At 41.6% G+C, this 19,784-nt stretch overlaps 1 protein-coding gene across 2 annotated transcripts; it reads left to right on the top strand.

Moving 5' to 3' along the window:
• The first annotated feature begins 2,003 nt into the window (after positions 1 to 2,003).
• On the top strand, positions 2,004 to 19,448 carry LOC120671059 (nuclear pore complex protein GP210-like). Of its 2 annotated transcripts, none has more exons than XM_039951298.1 (36): positions 2,004 to 2,348; positions 2,979 to 3,244; positions 3,640 to 3,809; positions 3,900 to 4,116; positions 4,458 to 4,804; positions 5,545 to 5,724; positions 5,859 to 5,997; positions 6,082 to 6,230; positions 6,765 to 6,876; positions 7,313 to 7,908; positions 8,018 to 8,141; positions 8,270 to 8,550; positions 8,798 to 8,902; positions 8,984 to 9,046; positions 9,141 to 9,332; positions 9,589 to 9,648; positions 9,715 to 9,783; positions 13,102 to 13,227; positions 13,301 to 13,420; positions 13,601 to 13,720; positions 13,796 to 13,951; positions 14,027 to 14,089; positions 14,161 to 14,288; positions 14,568 to 14,979; positions 15,564 to 15,666; positions 15,815 to 15,945; positions 16,083 to 16,154; positions 16,493 to 16,574; positions 16,693 to 16,800; positions 16,902 to 17,043; positions 17,671 to 17,754; positions 17,841 to 18,051; positions 18,134 to 18,188; positions 18,276 to 18,370; positions 18,458 to 18,518; positions 18,732 to 19,448. In XM_039951298.1, the coding sequence occupies exons 1-36, from the start codon at positions 2,152 to 2,154 to the stop codon at positions 19,100 to 19,102; spliced, it is 5,907 nt and encodes a 1,968-aa protein (XP_039807232.1). In that variant the 5' UTR covers positions 2,004 to 2,151; the 3' UTR covers positions 19,103 to 19,448. The 2 variants fall into 2 exon arrangements, with proteins under 2 accessions (XP_039807232.1, XP_039807239.1); XM_039951305.1 differs by having other exon boundaries at positions 2,005 to 2,348; positions 5,542 to 5,724; positions 18,732 to 19,430.
• The last annotated feature ends 336 nt before the right edge of the window (positions 19,449 to 19,784 follow it).

Raw genomic sequence — 19,784 nt, forward strand, 5'->3', positions numbered from 1 at the left:
TTTGTATAGAACAAATCACAGTGCTCTGAATAATGCCAACATGTTCTGAAAATAGTTTTGCACTTTTTAAAATGCTAGCAAAACATTCCAGAAAATGTTCCTTAACATTAGAGAATTGTTTTGAGAACATTTCAGAGTGTTCTGTAGAAAATACCCAAAAAGTTCCCAATAAAATTTTTCAAACATTCAAAATTGTTTGTGAAACGAATTCACAGTGTTCCGAATAAAATGCCAAAATGTTCCCAAAAAAGCAATATTTAGGCCTGAATTATCTTTTAAACTACGTTGTTTAGTTGAATCCTGTTTGTATAAGACTCACTGGAATCAATACCACACTTGTTTTCTCGTAGGACAACACTGACTGCTAGCTTCTGGCTACCAGCGAATGAAACGAAAGATCAGCCAATGACATGCGCATGCAAATTTAGGCCTGCGCACTGCTACGCGGCCGCTTCTGCGATGAAATCGCGTCTAGTAGCGCGCGCGGTAAATAACCTTGGCGGCGGATTTCTCCTTGGTCTCTCCGCTCTACAGCCGCGCGCCTTAGACTACCTCCAACGGTTCCCTGTAAGAGTCCCCCCACCCTACGTAGGGGAGTTTTAGGGGGAAATCCGCTCCAGCGGTTTCTCCCAAAGCTCCCACTATATACGGGGGGAGTTGAAACTCCCTCCATATATAGGGTGAGTTCCAACTCCCTCTATATATCTAATCACACTGTTTCTTCGTGATATTAATTCTGTTTGAGCCCCGTAATATGATGATAATGCGTATTATGACAGTATAAATATTGTATGATTTTTTAAATTCAAAAATATTAAATAAATAGTTAGTTAATGAGTGATAATATATAGGGGGAATAGATATGTGGGGAATGGTTGGAGAGGAGTTATAGGGAGAGGAATCTGTTGGAGGGAGGTAGTAAAATATAGTAAATAGTATGTTTGGGGGGAGTTGGATGGGGGAATGATTGGAGATAGCATTAGAATCAAAAATGGAGGGAGTAGTACGAATAGAGACTCTGTCCAGTGGTAGGCGACACCGTCTTCGCTGCACACCAATGTTACCAACCGTGGTACTGCTAATCATATCAGCTTCATTTTTTAGAGATAAAAATGTAATTTCACAACTATAGCAATTTACGCATTTGAATGCTAGACATGCAAATATTCCAGGAAAAAGTGGGATGAGACTAACCTTCTCATTTGTCCCTAAGACTGACCTCAGCAGACGCCCACCCGCCTGCCCACGTGGTCGACGCTTCTCGACGCCAGTCGACTCCACCACACACGTGGCCCGCCCGCCCACCCACCACATGACTCTCGCGACGCCTCCGCGGGCGTCTCAGCAGGTCAGTCTAACCAAACACATCTGTATATTCCAGGAAAAAAAACTACCGTAAGAAATGGGATAGCGGCAGGAGATGACCACGTTTGCTGTGCACGTAGTACTCGTAGTTCCTTGTTTCTCGTTTTACGCGGACCAATGGCGTCGCTCCACGACCGCCCACCCTCGCTTTTACCAGCAACTCATCGTGCTTTCCGTTTCCCCGCGAATCTTTTAAGCTTTCTTGATTCTTAATTACTTCACTTCATCAAGGCCGTGTTTAGTTAAAAAATCAAAATTCCAAATTTTTTTCCGGCACCTACATGGAGATTTAAATCTAGACAAAATAAAAAACACATTGCGACTGCGGTTTGTAAATGGCGAGACGAATCTAATGAACCTAATTAGGATGTAATTAGATGCTAAATTGCTATAGTAAATACCCTCTAATGACAAATTAATTAGGCTCATTAGATTCGTCTCGCGATTTACAGACGAGTTCTGTAATTATTTTTGTGATTAGTCTATATTTAGTACTTCAAATGTAGAAAGATGTCTTTTCAAAAACTTTACAACGCGCAACTAAACACGGCCCAAACGTTTACCACGGTAAAAGCGAGGGCAGAAAGGGTCACAAAAAAGGCTTTCGCCCAAACCCCTGCCCCTCCCACCCTCCCTCCTCCCCCTTCCCCGTTCGCCGCAGAGCTACCTTTTTCCTTCTTGCTGCGCCACCCCTCCCCTCCCCACCTTAAACCCCTTCCCAAATCCCAACTAGGGTTTAGCGGCCAGGTTCCACACAGCGGAGAGTGCGAGAAGCTTCCCGCGGCGATGGGGTCGCCGCCGGCCGCTGCGGCGGCAGTTGCGGCGGCGGTCGCAGTCGCGGTCGTGGCGGCGCTGCTGTCCGCCTCCGCTGCTGCCAACCCCGCTGGCGGACCCCACATGGCGGACCTGAGCGTTCTGCTGCCCCCTCGCATGACCAAGCCCGTCGAGTACCGCCTCATCGGCGGGGACGGATGCTTCTCCTGGTATGCTTTCTGCAGCCTTCCTTCGCCCCTATTTTTGCTACGCGTGCAGCGGGATCGCTCGCCTCGCTGTTGAGTGCCGTTCCGCGACGCTGCTTTGTGGAGCGAATCGAGGCATGATTGTAGCTGCATTTAGTGGTTAGTGATGGTTTATGTGGAGTGATTTGCTCCATACGCTTGCTTGCTTCCTTGCCTGAGCGTGGCCGAGTGACCTGATGCGAACACTGGTGAAGCCATATGATAGCAGCGCTCATGGTTTGGGGAACTGAACTTTTAATCCCTTACTTGGAGTAACTTAGTTGCCACGTTTCTGTACCGTTCTGGTGTTGATATGCATCTTCGATTAAGTTATTGACCAGACCAGAGCAGAATGTGGAATGTACAGCTCACGTTTTCAGGGCATTGATTATTTGTGTTTCGTTGGTTCATGCCTAGATGTTTTATTTGCGAGCAATGTACTTATGTATCTGTATTGACTTGCCTGTCGAACCATCGTTACTTGTGTGTGTGGATCTGTAGCCAGTTGCACATGGATTTTCCACAATTTAGAAACTGCTTCTGTCCTCTCTAGAGCTGGGGAATTCCCATTTCACATATGAAGAGGTTAATGTCTTCAATTTCTTTTGTTTACAGGTCATGGGATCATCATGATCTTATTTCAGTTAAACCAGAGTACAATGATAGCAGCAGATGCTCGACCAGTGCTCGTTTGGCATCAATTTCCCCTTACAATGGCCGGAGGGAGACTTCTGTCTATGCTACTGATATTATCAGTGGAATCACGATACACTGCAAAGTATTCGTGGACAAGATCTCTCGGGTCAGGATTTTCCACCATGCTGTTAAAATTGACCTAGATGAAATTGCCACATTGCGTGTTCACGCCTTCGATGATGAAGGTAATTCATATAAATCTTTTCCATCTTTGTATGTGAAATTGCCATAGTAACTGTAAACGTGATACTACTTTTCTATGCAGTACCTTAGTTTTTTCAATCATTTGATTTACAGTACCTTAGGTTTTCTATATAATTGGTTGTTAACATCATTCAAAGTTCTTGTTGGTCTAAGAACTTCCTTGTTGAACAATCATTAATTTAGTTTTCTTAACCTTTTTCCGGTCAGACAAAGCTTTTAGCCCCAAGCAAGTTGGGTGTAGGCTAGACATGAAACCATACATGAGCTACTAACAACACAAAAAAAAAAAATATATATATATATATATAAATACTGTTTCCAGTAACTGATATGTTCTGTTATGTTAACATACTTAATCTTGTTTCATTTGGTTCAGAAAATGTATTCTCGTCATTGGTGGGATTGCAGTTCTTATGGCAGCTTTCCCCAAGGTTGCTTGATAACAGTAGCCATCATCTTGTTCATATTCCACTCAAAGAAACACATTTGAGTGACTGTGGTGGCTTTTGTGGTGATATGAATGTTCGATTTGAGCTAGAAGATAAGGTACACTTTATCATTTGTTTTCCAATTTCCTTGACCACTGATCTGTTACATAAGGATGCATATTTGAATTCTGTTGCTGCATTTGTTCAGAATCTCGGTTCAGATTTCTTTGTGGTGAAGGGTATTGAGATCGGCCAAGAGGTTGTTAAAGCTCAGTTATTTGAGCCTCAGTTTGAGCATGTGATTGACACAATCACATTAACTGTTGCTGAAGCTATGTCATTAGAGCCACCATCACCAGTTCTCGTGACAGTTGGTGTTTTGGTGAAGTTTAAACTCAAGGTTTTTCAACAAAAAGTTGCTCAAGGTACCTTCTTTAACGGATTGAGTTTTGTCATCGTTTGACACCAAACTCTTTGAGCAAGGAGTGTAACTTAGTTGTGTTTCATGAGGAACATATACTAGAACATTTCAGAAGAGAATCACAATAGATCGAATAATTTTACGTAAACACATGGAATCATATTCAGAGGACAAAAATGATCAATTTGACATTAGGGCTAAAATCTCCAGTTTTAGATTATGTATCGTAGTTTAATGTCATCTATTATTTGATCTCATCACTAGAACTTTTCTGCCAGCACTTAATTTTGTACATGTCTGGTGTTGGAAGCTAACATATCCTTTCCACTTCGACCTTTTCACTAGCGGTTAAATTACCGTCACCATATCATCGATGGCATGCAACAAACTCTTCTGTGGCCCAAGTGGATAGTTCCTTGGGTATCTCACGTGCTTTGAGTCTGGGATTTACTAAGGTTGTTGTTGAAGACACAAGAGTAGAAGGCCATGAACAAGTATCATCTCTACATGTTATTATTCCACGAACACTCTTCCTTTATCTGGCCCCTATTATGGATGATTCTGTTCATCTTCATGGGATAACAAATATTCCATCCTCAAAAGTTTGGTATGTTTATCCTGGACGAAAGTACATGGTCCTTGCCAAAGCGTTTGCAGAGGGATTTGATGCTAGGGAGATATATATTACAGAGGTACTATTCATATGATGAATTTGATTCCTTGCTCTCTTTATATATGTTATTACTATTGGATACATGGATGCTACAAATATGATTAGATGTGCAGGAACATTCTTGGAAATTATTTTCATGGTCAACATGCGGATGACCTGTAGAACCACAAGCACATGCTCTCAATTTCCATCAATCACTGTATGCTATGTGATGCAGGAAAAATATAATTTTATCTGATTTGTAGTAAAGTGCAATAACTCGAAAAAACAAGTAACTGCACCAACCTAGGAGGAAGTAGGTGGCCTTGTCAATAAAGAAGAAATAGGCCCCGAATTTGAGTAGAAGAGGACTTGAACCTAGGTGAATAGGGTTGTATGTACACACTTTCCGTGATCCTACCAACTGAGCTAGGGTTCCTAGAGCTCGAACAAACACTGCCGGAGCATAATTACATTTCTATTTGCATGCATTGCTGTGTTACACCTATCAGTGTGCAGTTCTCAGTAACTTGAGATTTTTAAATTATACATGGCCCATCACTACCTGCTGCCTCAAGATGCATTCTTCATAATAAGCACACGTCATTGGTTCACACAGATGACTGGTGCAGTATTGCATGAAACTTGTGTAGCGCATATTCACATCAAATAAATACATCATTTGAGCAGTTAGTTTATTGTGCGAAATTGTTTTTTGTTCAGAAAACCATCTGCATGGAAACTTCTTCTATTTATTAATTCTTTTTCTTTGGCTAGTAGGAAAATGAGCTTAAACTGGAGAGTAGTACCATGGAATTCTGGAGCTTATCACGGGTGCCAGACAGTTCTATAGGTTCTTATGAAGTGCAAACTTCTAGATTGTTAAATCCTGTTTCCCAGGGTAAAGGACATTTAGTTGCTTCCTTAACTTACCGAACAGAGGCATCTGGACCAGCAAAGGTACACCCGGCTCATGTGTGTATAACTGTATATTGTTGCTATCTTGTCAAGTAGAGGTTATTACGACAACTTTGGGAATACTATCATCAAAATTCATGGCTTGCTGATTACCTGATTGGCCGATGCAATGTTAGGCTCTCAAGATTATGCAAGAGGTTAATGTTTGTAGTAAGGTGAAGGCATTCTGGGATGAACGATTGGAGAACTCCAATGTTATTCACCTTCCCTGGGTTCCTGGAGTTTACCAGGAAATTGAACTGAAGGCAATTGGGGGTTGGTTATTGTAATATCTGCATATTCTTTACAACTTTTAGTTTGTAATTTGAGTTGATTATATTGTCTTGTATTCATATGAAGGCTGTGGTAAGACGTTGGATGACTACAAGTTATTTTCCTCTGATGAAGATGTTGCTTCTGTGTCTGACTCTCGTATCGTGCGTGCAAAAAAGCCTGGTCAAGCTGTCATCAGAGTAGTTTCTGCTTTTGATTTCTTGAACTTTGATGAGGTTTGTCTATCTAATTTTCTTTTTAAATCCTGATATCCCCTGAACTCAATGTTTTAAGGAGACAATATTCATCAAATTAAGGAGGCAATACACCTTCATTTGGTTGCCAGCGGTACATGCAATGAAGTTACTGGATCAGTGTTTTTACAGAAGTGTGTATCTGCATTAGCTCATGTTCAGATATAATGACGGGAATTATTTCTCTATTCCTCCAACCCTAGATGGGTGGGTATATATAGATCCAACACATGGGCCTCTAGATGGGCCTCTATACACAAGGGCTCAATATACTCCAACAAGATAGACAAAATATACCCCAGTTGCATGATGTAATCTACAGATGCATTCGATCACAAACTAAATATGCATACATCTTAATTGATTACTTTTCTATTTGTAGTTTCATGCTGGGGTTCATTTTATTTCATGGCGCATGACAATCTTGTTTCATCGGAGACCTTTCCTTCAATCTTGATATTCTATCTCCAGAAGTTTTGGAATCCGCTAGCTCATTTTTTTCTCTTGGCAATGCAGATCATTGTTGAAGTCTCCATTCCTTCAGTATTGTCTATTCTGCCAGTCTTCCCTGTGGAGGTACCTGTTGGAACACGACTTCATGCTTCTGCGGCGCTAAAAACATCTAACGGTATGTTTGCCCCCCCCCCCCCCCCCCCACAAAACCCACCCAACACAGACACAAAAAACACTTACTGCGGCTCACATGACTTGGATTATATGGTACTCCCTCTGGATAAAGTTTAGAAAGTATCATGTATCCTAAAAAATGGCATTAGTACAAGAATGTGATATTTTGGAGCCTCATACTCTAATCTGTCCTGCTGACTCCTCTTTCATAGTGTCCTCAATCTCAGCAAATAGTATAGTTCGTTGACTTCATTCAGCGCTTCACGTAAAGAAGCAAAGCTTGCAAACCATAATGTCATCATTTTCTTAGAGGACCACAGAAGCTTATGCTAAACTTATATTTGTTAGCATATGTATCAGTATCACTAATTAATTAATTTTTTGCCCACAAACTGTTATGTTCTTCTAATAGCTATTGTTGATGTTTCTCTCTGCAGGACACTCATTCTCACGATGTGACCATTTTAATGCTTTTATAAGGTGGAGTATACTATCTGATAATGAGTCTTTTCACATTCTTAACACTGCGGAGGCTTCAAGCGTTGAGGACATAAAACGTAGTGCTGATTCTTGGGGACAAAATGGCAATCCTTGTGCCTGGATATCTCTAAATGCATCTGCTGCTGGCCGATCCACAGTAGTTGCAACGTTCACCTATGATCCATATTCTAATATTGAGACTCTTGGACCCATTTCTCTAAAGGCAACTTCAAAAATTTCTGCATATTATCCTCTGGTGGTTCTTCAAGGGGGAAACGGAAACCAATTTGGTGGGTACTGGTTTGACTTGTCTGGAATACATAGTAGGATTGAGAAGATGGATAGCAACATTCCAAAGGAGCTCTACTTAGTTCCTAGATCAGCAATGGATGTTTTTCTCTTTGGAGGACCTGAGCGGTGGGACCAAGTGGTTGATTTTGTTGAAACAGTTGAGGTGATTGGTGAATCGAAAAATCATGTTACTTTTTCTACTGCTGTACAGAAATTATCTAGTGGAATATACCAAGTATCTTGCCCAAGCAAAGTGAACTATGTAAGTACTTAAAATGGATGTTAGCACTTCCACTTATGCACTACATTGCAATCTACACTAGTGAATTGCTTCACTGAGATATGTTCAATTTAACACATTTGTCCCATAGAAACTGCTGTTCTCACGTGGAAACATGATTGGGAAAGATCATCCTGTGCCTGCTATAGCCAAATCAGAGTTTTCTGTTGTGTGTGACTTCCCATCAGAAATTACATTGATAGCGAATGAAAATGGTACTTTCTTGTTCTTTTCATTTATCCACTTTAATCTTTAGATTACAAAATGTACATGATGAAAGTATTTTACTGTTCCCTTCCATTCTGTAAACCCTGCTAAATGGTTATGTCTGATACCTGTTCAGAAAACCAACTTGATATATTGGAAGCTGCTAGCAAAGCTGACCGAGGTCCTGATAGATTGCAAGCATCACCTGTTGTAATCTCCAATGGAAGAACTATACGTCTAGCTGCAGTGGGTAGACATGGAAATGGAAGGTTTTTTGCTAATTCATCTTCTCTTTGCCTGAAATGGGAGGCCACTGGATGTGAAGGGCTTGCCTACTTTGACGAAACCAAATCTTCTGAAATGTTTGATGAGTCAGCTTGGGAGAGGTTTCTTGTCCTACAGAATTCTACAGGAGTGGTCAGTATAGTCCATTATCACAAATTGCCTTGTTTTGAACTTTGTTTTTTTACTTTATTTAGTTGCATCAATAGACTCCTGGCGTTAGCTTGCATTTACAGCAGTATGCACACATTTTCTCTCTTATTGAGTCCGGGTGATTCAACCACCCTGTATGGAAGAGACCAATTCTATGGTTGTACAGCATAGTTGTATGAATTGTGGATTAAAAACAGATGTCTTATCATTTTCAATTTTGAACCTCCAGTGCACTGTTCGTGCTACAGTCATTGGCTTCTCAACCAAATTTGCTGGCCAAACTCATGAGGAAGAAGGCACATTTCGTACTCTCACAGATGCTATTCAGTTGCAGGTAATTTGATTGGACTTTTTTTTTGTAAATGCTTTTCTTCAATTTGGCTAAATTTTCTCACTCAGCCTGTGTTTCAAACAGCTTGTTTCTTCCTTGAGAGTCACTCCAGAATATGTCTTGTTAGTTTTCCATCCTGACGCACAGGTGCATTCTGCTCAAGTCTTGTAGATCCTTTTCATGATCCAAAGTAATATGAAGTCCCCTTAGCTATTTATGCTCTTATGAATTTGTGCTGCAGGAAAATTTGATTGTCACTGGTGGAACGTGCTCCCTAGATGCTTCTACCAATGACACACATGTGGTGCAAATAGTTAAACATCCAGGAAAATCCTTATGTTCTCAATTGATTCTTGGAGCTAATGGCTTGGGCAAAGCTATCGTCACAATTCAAGATGTTGGCCTTTCTCCCAGAGCAACAACTCATTCTTTGGTACATTTCTTTGACATTTTTTTTCTCTATTCTGTTGATACTTTTTGTATTGAAGTCAACCAAGCGCCTTCTGTTGCATACTATGTTTGTACCTGTGTCCATGATTTATTTAGCATTTCACTTGGGATAATGATAACTTTTGTTATATACCTCCTTAATTCATTTGTTTCTCATCATATTATCCGTCATCAACAAAGATCCGCTATTCTTCCTTTTAGTCCTTTGTAATTCAAACTGACAATAGCTTTGTTTGCAGGCTAGAGTTGCAAATGTCGATTGGATTCAGATAATTGCAGAAGAGCACATCAGCCTTATGGTACAAGGATCTGCATTTTTATTATGGTTTGCTTTTGTTTTCATGCTGATTCCTTTTCATTTCTAGGAAGGAAGCACAAAACATTTTCAAATATTGGCTGGAACCCAAGATGGACAAACATTTGGCGATTCTCAGGTTTTTGCTGGAGCACTATGTGTTTACTTCATATTTTCTCCTGTGTGCTTTAAATTTGTTTTTTATATATTTGTATATTTTAACACTTTTCTGATTTATATTTGTCTTAACACTGCATTTAGTAAATGCATTTCAACATTTTTTAAAAAACATTAACCTTTTCGGCTGTGTTCAATCAGTTAAACCAATTCCATTAATTATTGAAGTTATCTTATTGGTCCAATCCTGCAAATACAATTATTAATTGTGTATGGTCTGTTTTCCTTCTTTGGTTCTTAATAATTTCACAGCGTCTGCTTCGGTGTTTGCACATTTGAGTGGCTACCTATTGAGTTTCATGCACCAACCGATTCAACCAAAAAGCTTAAGCTAATGAGGAGAGATGGGCAGTTCATTTATATTTCAACACTTCCCCTCACGTGCAGGCTCAGCTAGGCCTCAAATGTGGAAATAGGAGTCAGCTGCAATTATTTTATTTAATCACGCCTGCTAGGACTCGAACTTGAGACCTTTGTCTAGAGAGATTATGGAGGACACCTCACACCCTAATGGGAGGGGGGGCATTATATAAATAGGCAATGGCACTATACGTGGAAAGAGTATACATGGAAAGAATAAATAATTGGCTATATACATTTCCCAATACCCACCCGTAGTTGTAGTGGGAGGATCCTGGATAGCCATTTCCCAATACCCACCCTAATCGTAGAGGATCCCGGATGCAAAGACTGGACCTAAAGTCAGTGAATAACTATACAGGTGTTGACGCTAATTTGGTCAACACATCGGTGCGCTAGAACGCGTGGATCGCAACGATCAATCACCAGCGGGCTTCAGAAGGCGATCGGTCAGACCGGTTGAAGGTAGAAACACGCGAAAACCTAGAACCTCGAGCTCAGGAGGGACCCCGTCGGAGCTTGAAGAACTAGGGTTGCCTTGAGATCGGCAGGCCACTCAAGACGTCCTTGAACGCCGTAGAGACGAGCAAAGAACAACAAAGGGGTTAGAAAAGATTAGGGTTTGAATAAAAGGGTAAAAGAGATTGTTTTGATTCGATTGTGGTTAGAAAACCCTCAATCGGCCGCAGCCTTTATATTTATAGGCCGGGGAGGATGTACCCCTTCCAAATCGGGTTACAATAGGACTCTTAATACAAAACCCTAACCCTACTCGGATTACAGGCCCAGATCGGTCTGACCGGTCGGCCTCGGTTATTGCCAATTTTGGCCTCCAACATATGCCCCCCTGCTTTTTTGGTGAGCTATGCAAGCCAAAAATCAAGTACCTAAACATACTCTAAGAATACAGAATTACAAATCCAGCACTGGCCTAAAATAATGCTAAGGACGAGGATGAAGCAGCGACGGGCTGGCAAACGACAGATCCACGAAGGGCGGCGGCAAAATGAGCGGCCGGCAGACGACCTGCGGCCGGGGGTGGGGGGAAATGAGATTTCGGGCGGGAGAGCTCTCCCTAATCCAACCTGCTCTGAACCATGTTACCTTTGGATAGAGGAGAGAAGAATGAGCGAGAGAGAGAGCAGTAGCTCTGCTGTGTACATATGAAGAGGTTAGATACATGGGCCATATGGGCCTATAGTGTATGGGCCTTGATATTCCTAACACTATCCATACGCTCAGATAGATCAATTAAGGTATTTTGCGTGGATAGCTGCGCATCGTTGATCTTCCCAAGATCAGATAATAACATGCTGTATAGATCTTGAGGGGAAGAACTTACATTGAAGACTGCAGGAGCAGGCGGTGGTGGTGTAGTAGATGAGATCGACGGCATGACGAACGTCTCCTTGATCACGCCTTGCCGAGTCTTCCCATAGCATGCTAGCATCCTTGCCTTGATCTCGTTCTGCCGCTTCAAGTCGGCTTCGAACTTCTGGCGCTGCTCCTCGGACAGATCCTCATAACTGACGTTGATGGTATTCGCCGAATCTACCTTGGAAGCATCTCCCTTCTCACCGGCCATTGGAACCGATGTAGATTGTTTCTTCTTCCCCAGCGGAGTCGCCAAAAAGTATGTTGACGCTAATCTGGTTAACACACCGGTGCGCTAGAACGCGCGGATCGCAACGATCAATCACCAGCGGGCTTCAGACGGCGACCGGCCGCTCCAACCGGTCAGACAGGTTGGAGGCAGAAACACGCGAAAACCTAGAACCTCGAGCTCAAGAGGGACCCCGTCGGAGCTTGAAGAACTAGGGTTGCCTTGAGATCGGCAGGCCACCCAAGACGCCCTTGAACGCCGTAGAGACGAGCAAAGAACAGCGGGTTGGAAAAGATTAGGGTTTGAGTAAAAGGGTAAAAGAGATTGTTTTGATTCGATTGTGGTTAGAAAACCCTCAATCGGCCGCAGTCTCTATATTTATAGGCCGGGGAGGACGTACTCCTTCCAAATCGGGTTACAATAGGACTCTTAGCACAAAACCCTAACCCTACTCGGATTACAGGCCCAGACCGGTCTGACCGGTCGGCCCAACCGGTCTGACCGATCGGCCTCGGTTATTGCCAATTTTGGCCTCCAACAACAGGTAAGCCCTTGGTCGTGATGTTCGTGAACTGGTGGAGGACGGGATGTGTAGAACATAAACTTGGCCTAAGGTGACCTTTTCGCGGATGAAGTTGATGTCGATCTCGATGTGCTTCGTGCGACGGTGATGGGTGGAGTTGGCGGTCATGTAGACTGTGCTGATGTTGTCACAGTAGCAATCTTAGTCTACTCTGAAGGGTGGGGCACGTTCTTTCCCTTCAGCTTCTTGGCCTGCTTTAAGAGTGGCAGCCGGTCGTCATCATCAAGTGCATCAATGTCACCAGAATTTAGACCGGATGAGACTACTAAAGCCATGATAAAGCTGACGCCCATGTTTATCAATAATCATCATCATGCATGGAGAACATGAAGTGAAGACCGAGGAAGGCGGCCATTGCACCTTAATTGGAGGTGTTCTGCGAGCCCGTTTTGCGGATGTAATTAACTAGGTGCTTCCGAGGCCCTGGGAACCAGAAGACCACATTACCCATGTTTGATCTGCCCTGCGGTTGGCTATGGAGCGCGCAAATGTATTGGAAAATATGAATGAAATATGTGTTCCCTACTTTGTTCTTTTGTCTATTTATTTACACCGGCACGCCCTCAATTTATTTTCCTGCGTGAAGAGAAATCCTTTTGGTATTTTTCTCCCCAAACAACATGCACCAACCAATTCAACCCAAAAGCTTAAGCTGATGGGGAGAGGTGGGCAATTCTCTTATACTTCAATACTATATTTATTTGAGTTTGCTAATTTCATGATATTCTTTGCAGTTCAAATATATGGGCATTGAGTTGCACCTTGCTGACGAGATTCTGGAGCTTATTAGTCCAATGGACTCAATGGATGGACCCAAATTTTCAATCAAAGCTGCAAAAACTGGCATAACATCTCTATATGTAGGTTGACAATAGATATATGTTAGCTTCAGTTACTTATTAGCTGACGGCCCTCACTATGTCCAATCTTCAGGTCAGTACTAGGCAACACTCTGGACAAAGAGTTTTGAGTCAGGTCGTAAAGGTGGAGGTGTACAAACCATTGCAAATACATCCGAAGTATATTTACCTCACTCCAGGTGTCTCTTTTGTGGTAATCACTAATGACTTGCTCTCTTCTATAAATTTATCCCAACTATATATATACCCCCTTCAAGATTTTTATGTTCCTTTTGGGGTGGCACTGCCAGCATGCTGTTGCTAGATCATTGGCATTTCAGTTTTACTTAATGTGAAGAGAATTATGGTTCCTGAGTTTTATCTTCCTCCTTAGCTTTCCGTTAAAGGTGGTCCAAAAACTGGAGTTTACATTGAGTACTCAAGTCTGAACATGGAAATTGTAGAAGTTCAAAATGCTACTGGGAAGCTATCTGCAAAGGCTGTGGGGAACTCTGTAAGTCAACCTGAGATCATTTACTGATTCTTGAATTTGAAACCTTCAATGCACTGAGCTATCTGCACTATGTAGACTGTACGTGCTGCTATTTTGGCAAACGGAGGCACCCTAGTTTGTGAAGCTTTTGGACAAGTCGAAGTGGATATCCCAGTGGCTATGATTCTGAGTACTCAAAGTGATCGTCTTTGTATTGGTTGTAGCATGCCAATTTATCCTTCCCTGCCTAAGGTCTACTTGATACCTGTTTGCTATCTGCTTATCTCCACATGTTTGTCATTCTTTTAACATGACAATGCTTCTCAGGGAGATTTATTTTCCTTCTATGAAACTTGCCAAAGTTACAGTTGGGTGATAGCAGATGAGAAGGTCAGAATTCAGAATACTCTACTTTCCTTGGATATAAAGTTTATCTTTACTAAAAAGTTATTCTGCCTTAGGTTGTGATATTCCAATCAGCTAAATCTTGGCAATACAGACTTGGCCAAGGGCTATATTCAGAAGGAAAAAACGATCCATGGTTTTCCAATGGCAGTAGCAATTCTTTTATCAATCATGTGATTGGAAGGTACATCATAGAGCACTATATTGAATTTCCAGTGGATTGCTTTTGTGTAGAAGCATTTGATTCTTGGCTACCATAATTTTAAACGTACTGTATTTTTTTTATTTGGCGCCTGATCTTTAGTTTAATTCAGGAGTGCTCTCATAGACTTAAACTAGAGACCAGTGGAGAAGCTTCTCTCCCTCCCTCACTTCTTCTTGGTTCAAACACACAATGAAGCATCAGTTAGTAAACCTGATAGCAACAAGTGTGCCTTAATATGTTATTTCATTCTTATGACAGGTCTGCTGGGAAAACCAAAGTTTCCATTTCAGTTACTTGTGACTTCTTGCTACCTGGCACCACTGGATCTGTTGTATCATACAATGCCTCCAAGACCATTCTGGTGGTTCCAGATCCTCCCCTTGCACTTGTACTTCCCATGACTTGGCTATTCCCACCCTTTTATACTACTACGAGCCTTTTGCCTAGATCAGCAAATTCACTTGGAGAACCAGACTCACTTGACCTGGAAAGTTCCATTGGGTATTCTTTGCTAAGGGGCAGTAGTAGGAGTGGTTCTGTGATCGAAGTTGCTAGCATAATTGATGGAAGTAAGATTAGGACTGGAGAAAGCAATGGAGTTGATTGTATTCAAGCAAAAGACCATTCAACTGGAAGAACAGAAATAGCATCATGTCTACGAGTTGCTGAGGTTGGATGCTGAGTCATGTTATTTTATTTTGACTGCCAATCATTTACTTATGAAGATCCCTATTTGTGTTTGCATCTTTCTTCTGAACTGTACTTTGTTACACTCATTTATAGAGTATAAAGGCCAATTAAAAAAAAATTACAGAAGCGGGACTAACCACAATACAGTTTGTTCTTGTGTATAGCCATCCTTATATTTGTCCGACGATTGATGACTTGTCATAAGATTGAGGGCCAGTTTGTTGTTACGGCGCTACATTTTGCTGTTCCATGGAATCAAATAGTCATAAGAAATCTTTACTAATCTAGCAAAATATTTATGTTCGCATTGCTATGCAGTACCTAATTAGTGTGTCCAAAAGTGCAAGTAAAAAAGCCACATCTCTTCAATGCCAAAGGAAAGTTTAAAAGCAGATCACATCCAAGGCCATCTTTTTAAAGGAGCGCCATTGATTGTCAGACTGCAACATCCTTGGTCATGGGATTACTAATACCCTCTCTTTACATTTATGTGGATTGAAGTTAGTAAGTGATTTTATGCCTGATGTTTTCTTTGATGTTGATGCTGTGATCATTGCTGTTCAGGTTGCACAAGCACGGATAACTGCTGCAGAATCATCAGTCCAGATTGCCTATCTATCCGTAAATGATAGAGTTGAATTGGATATAAAATATGCTGATGAATTAGGTAGATCAATAGCATCTTTGCCTATATTATGCACATGTTTTGTTTTTCGTCCCCATTGATCAGTGATCTTCAAGGAAGCTGCATCTTTGTATGTGTCAAACACTTTGATTCTTAATGCACATGCTTTGTTTTTGTCCCTTTTCATCAGGTTATACCTTCCATGAAGCTCATGGAGTAGCCCCTGTAAAGATCGAGACAAATTATCCTGATGTTGTGTCCATTCTCATGCCAAGAGATTTTAATGGTTCACCTGGCACACATGAACGTTTTGTTCTTCAGGTATGTCGTGGCACACAAGAGTGTTTCTAGTCAATTCAGGAATACCATTTAATTCTAGAACTACAAGCTTGGGCACGTTTAAACACTCTTTAGTCTTTTACAAAAACTGAATTCTTGATCGTTTTTTTTACTTGAAGGCGAGAAGTCATGGGACAGCTCTTATAAGGCTGCACGTAAACCATATTCCCAATAAAGTGGATTTCATAATGGTAAAGTTCTTTGTTATAACTCAATGTCAGTTCATGCTGTGTTTGATTCATTATAGTTTACAGCTGCTCAAACTCGAAGATGGAATGGGTTTTTTGATACCTGCTAGCTATATAATTATGTACTGTTAATTCTATTTGCCAAACCCACTAGTGGGCATTTTTTTTGAATTGTGAATTCTGTACACTTGTCCAAATTAGCAACATTGTACATTTTGTGCACGTGACAGTGACATTAAACAGGATAGCTGCATAAAAGCAGTGATGCTGCTTCTCTCTCTTCTTTTATTGAGTGCATGCACTCAAGCACATTTTTTTACTCTAAATGTTTTACTCCTTAGGTATCTGTTGGTGCACAAATGTATCCTAGGGATGTGATCCTTCATTCTGGCCAGCACCTGAACTTCACTATTATTGGAGACAGTATGTTCACTGAAACTATTTTCTTATTAATATATTCTATATAATTTTCTATATAATCATTTGACTTTATCCTATCAACTGTATATTTTTTTAGGTCATAACATTGCTACTGTTGTAGGTATGGACACGCGTGGATCTGGTCACTGGTTAAGTAGCAATGAAAAGATCGTGCTTGTCAATCGGGTAACTGGTGAAGCACAGGCACGTAGTGAAGGTGTAGCAGAAGGTTGTCTTAAGAACATGTGCCCAAGTAAACTGTATAATGTATTATCAACTAGATTCCATGTTTTTGTTGATGATACTTTTCACTTTCTTTTTTCTAAACAGTAATCTTCAAAGGTTCGAATCTTAAGGTGCAAACAACTGTCAGTGTGCTCAAGGTGAACCAAATAGTTGTCGATGCTCCTGGAGAGATGCTGACTAATGCTGCTGGCCCACCCGATGGATATAAGTTCTCTGTAAGATTCAGGTTTGTAAGCTCGTATCATTCTTGCTTCCACATTTTTGCTAATTAAAATTAAAATATAGTCAAAGCTGAAGTTACTTATCTCCTTGTGAATGTCCTTGCGTTGCGTCATGATTCATGAAGATTGAAGAGACATAAGTTTATATATTATACTAGATTGGAATATGTGAATACTGTAACATACCCCCTCCGTTCCAAAATGTAGGTCGTTTTGACTTTTCTAGATTCATATATTTTTCTATGTATCTAGACATATGTTATATCTAAATGCATAGCAAACACTATGAATTTAGAAAAGCCAAAACGACCTACATTTTGAAACGGAGGGAGTACTGATTTGTAGTGCACAGTTGGCACATGGTGTTTGGTACTATGGAAAATGCCCACCTAAACTAACTTAATGGTTCTTTAGTACTTGCATATTCATAAGTTCTCTGCTTCAGTTTGTGATCTAAAAGGAGAGGCGCAATATGTATATGTGTAAAAGGATGGCATTAGACTATGAGTGAGTTTATTACACGTATCTGCAAGTATCTCCATTCTGAAAAGTGAAAACCAATGCATACTTTTGTATTTTGGATACTCTTGACTCACTTATGCTAACCCTTTTCATTCTCCTTTTATAATAAGTGATTCAACTGAGCACAACACTGGATCCTCTGCAAGTCCAATTGATGTCCCGTTTGAATGCATGGTTGACCCTTCTTTTGTTGGGTATGCTTCCTTCACATCATTGTCCGCACATCTTCCTCTAACTCCTGAATATTTTAGTTAGCTCTGACATTTGTTGCTCCCTTAAGGTATGTTGAGCCATGGACTGACCATGCCGCAAAGAAATCCTATTGCCTGTTTCATCCATATCCACCTGCACAGTTGCTACCTGTGAAGTTGAACCCGAAGGAAGGATTTTTACACATTTTAGTTCGTGCAAATCTAAAGGAAGACCCGAAGGTGACAGGATCTGCACATGCCCTTTTTGTCAAGGGATTTTACATCAAAGAACCTGGGAAGGTAGGTGCCTTCTCCCTCCTTGCTCATGTGCATCGGCGCTTTTTGTTTGCATTGACTACAGGAGGGTGGCTATCTTGTGCAGTTAAATTTGACTCCAAGTTGCAATCATAGCATCATTACTATCAGTGGAAATACAGGTATGAGAAAGCTTATTGTTTAACTTTACCTGTTGGGATTGTCTTGTCCTTCTACTGATAGTCAAGTTATTGTGTGTCCTGTTCTAGATGTTGAGTTATTCTGGAATGCTAAAGATTTACTCTCAGTCAGCCGTGCTGACACAAATGAGAACAAGGGTGTTCCTAGTCGAATTGTCTACAGGGTGAGTCACAGTTGACAAGGCATCATCTTCTTTTGTTTTATCAATGTCTAGTTTTGGTAACCATGCACTGATCTCATCTTTTTGTAGGTTGAAGCGCTAAAAAGGCAACCCTTCTCTGACAAGGTCACTATCGTTCTTCCTGCCACTGGTATGCTATATAATCTTCTTTGCATAAATCCTTGTAACAAGCTAATCACCTAGAATTAAGATGTCTTGACCATCTTTCTGAACCATCTTTGGGGAGTCCAAATCATTTCTTGTTTTTAGTGCATACATAATTCATGATTTCAGTTCCACACACCAAAGGAGATTGCAGTGCGGTGGGCTGGTAGTTACTATTTTCCCCTCCCCCCTTCTGCAGGCCAGACTGAAGAAGTCGAGATCAGCTATGATACAGGAGAGGAGGCAGAGCCTTCATCATCATGGGGCCTGACCACATTTGCGGTTATCCTCACATGCATCATTGTACCGGTAGTTACGGTTGCTTTCTTCATGAAGTCGCTGGAGAGGCCTAGCAGACGTGCACCGCCAAGGAACGCGGCAGCATCCACACCAGTGCGAGCACCGGCAGCCAGTCTCACCCCGATGGCCGACCCTGCATCCCCAGCTAACGGCCAGCACTCGCCTCACACGCCCCAGCCATTCATGGAGTATGTGCGGAGGACCATCGACGACACGCCCTACTACAAGCGCGACGGCAGGAGGCGATTCAACCCTCAGAACACGTACTGAGCTTGTGTAGCTAGGTTAGCGTTGGGGCTGGCGTGGTTTGTTGTAACGTTTAATTGCTGGGTGATTTAGGCCCGTAGCTTGTGGAGCCATGTAGTTCTTGCACGCGCATGTCCTGCTGTGAGAACATGCTGCCGATTTTCAGGTTGTGGCAGCATCTGTGAAGAGCGATGTATGTCCGGGCGCTATTTCCTCCACGATAGAGGTGTAAAAACTTTGTTGTTAGTTCTTAATCGACTTCTGGCGGACACATGTAAATTAAGGTCGGTACATGGGACACTCGAGCCTCGGTGGGTAGCTCAGACAATCATCTTTTCTTCTGTAGTATTTACCGTTGATGGTTCGGCTAGATCTTGGATGCCTTTTTTTTTTTTTTGGGAAAGCTATGCCAGTTTATTTTCATGGACACTCGAGCCTCGGGGCAAATGACATAACATCGTGTCCCTATATGTATCTACTACACATGTGGGGCCTCGTTATAAACAAGGATAATTTAGATCTGCACCGAACCATATCACGTGATACGTACCCGCCAAAAAAAAAAAACATATCACGGGATACATCAGCTCGCAGAGGTTACAAATCGTATTCGTTTGTGCGCACGTCAGAGCAATCGTCAGTTTCGTCTCCACAGATTCCGTGCACTCCCATCTGGCAAGCACGTGATGTGTCTGACTACAATAAA

This window comes from Panicum virgatum, chromosome 2K (genome assembly GCF_016808335.1).
Source record: "Panicum virgatum strain AP13 chromosome 2K, P.virgatum_v5, whole genome shotgun sequence".
NCBI classification, from domain to species: domain Eukaryota; kingdom Viridiplantae; phylum Streptophyta; class Magnoliopsida; order Poales; family Poaceae; genus Panicum; species Panicum virgatum.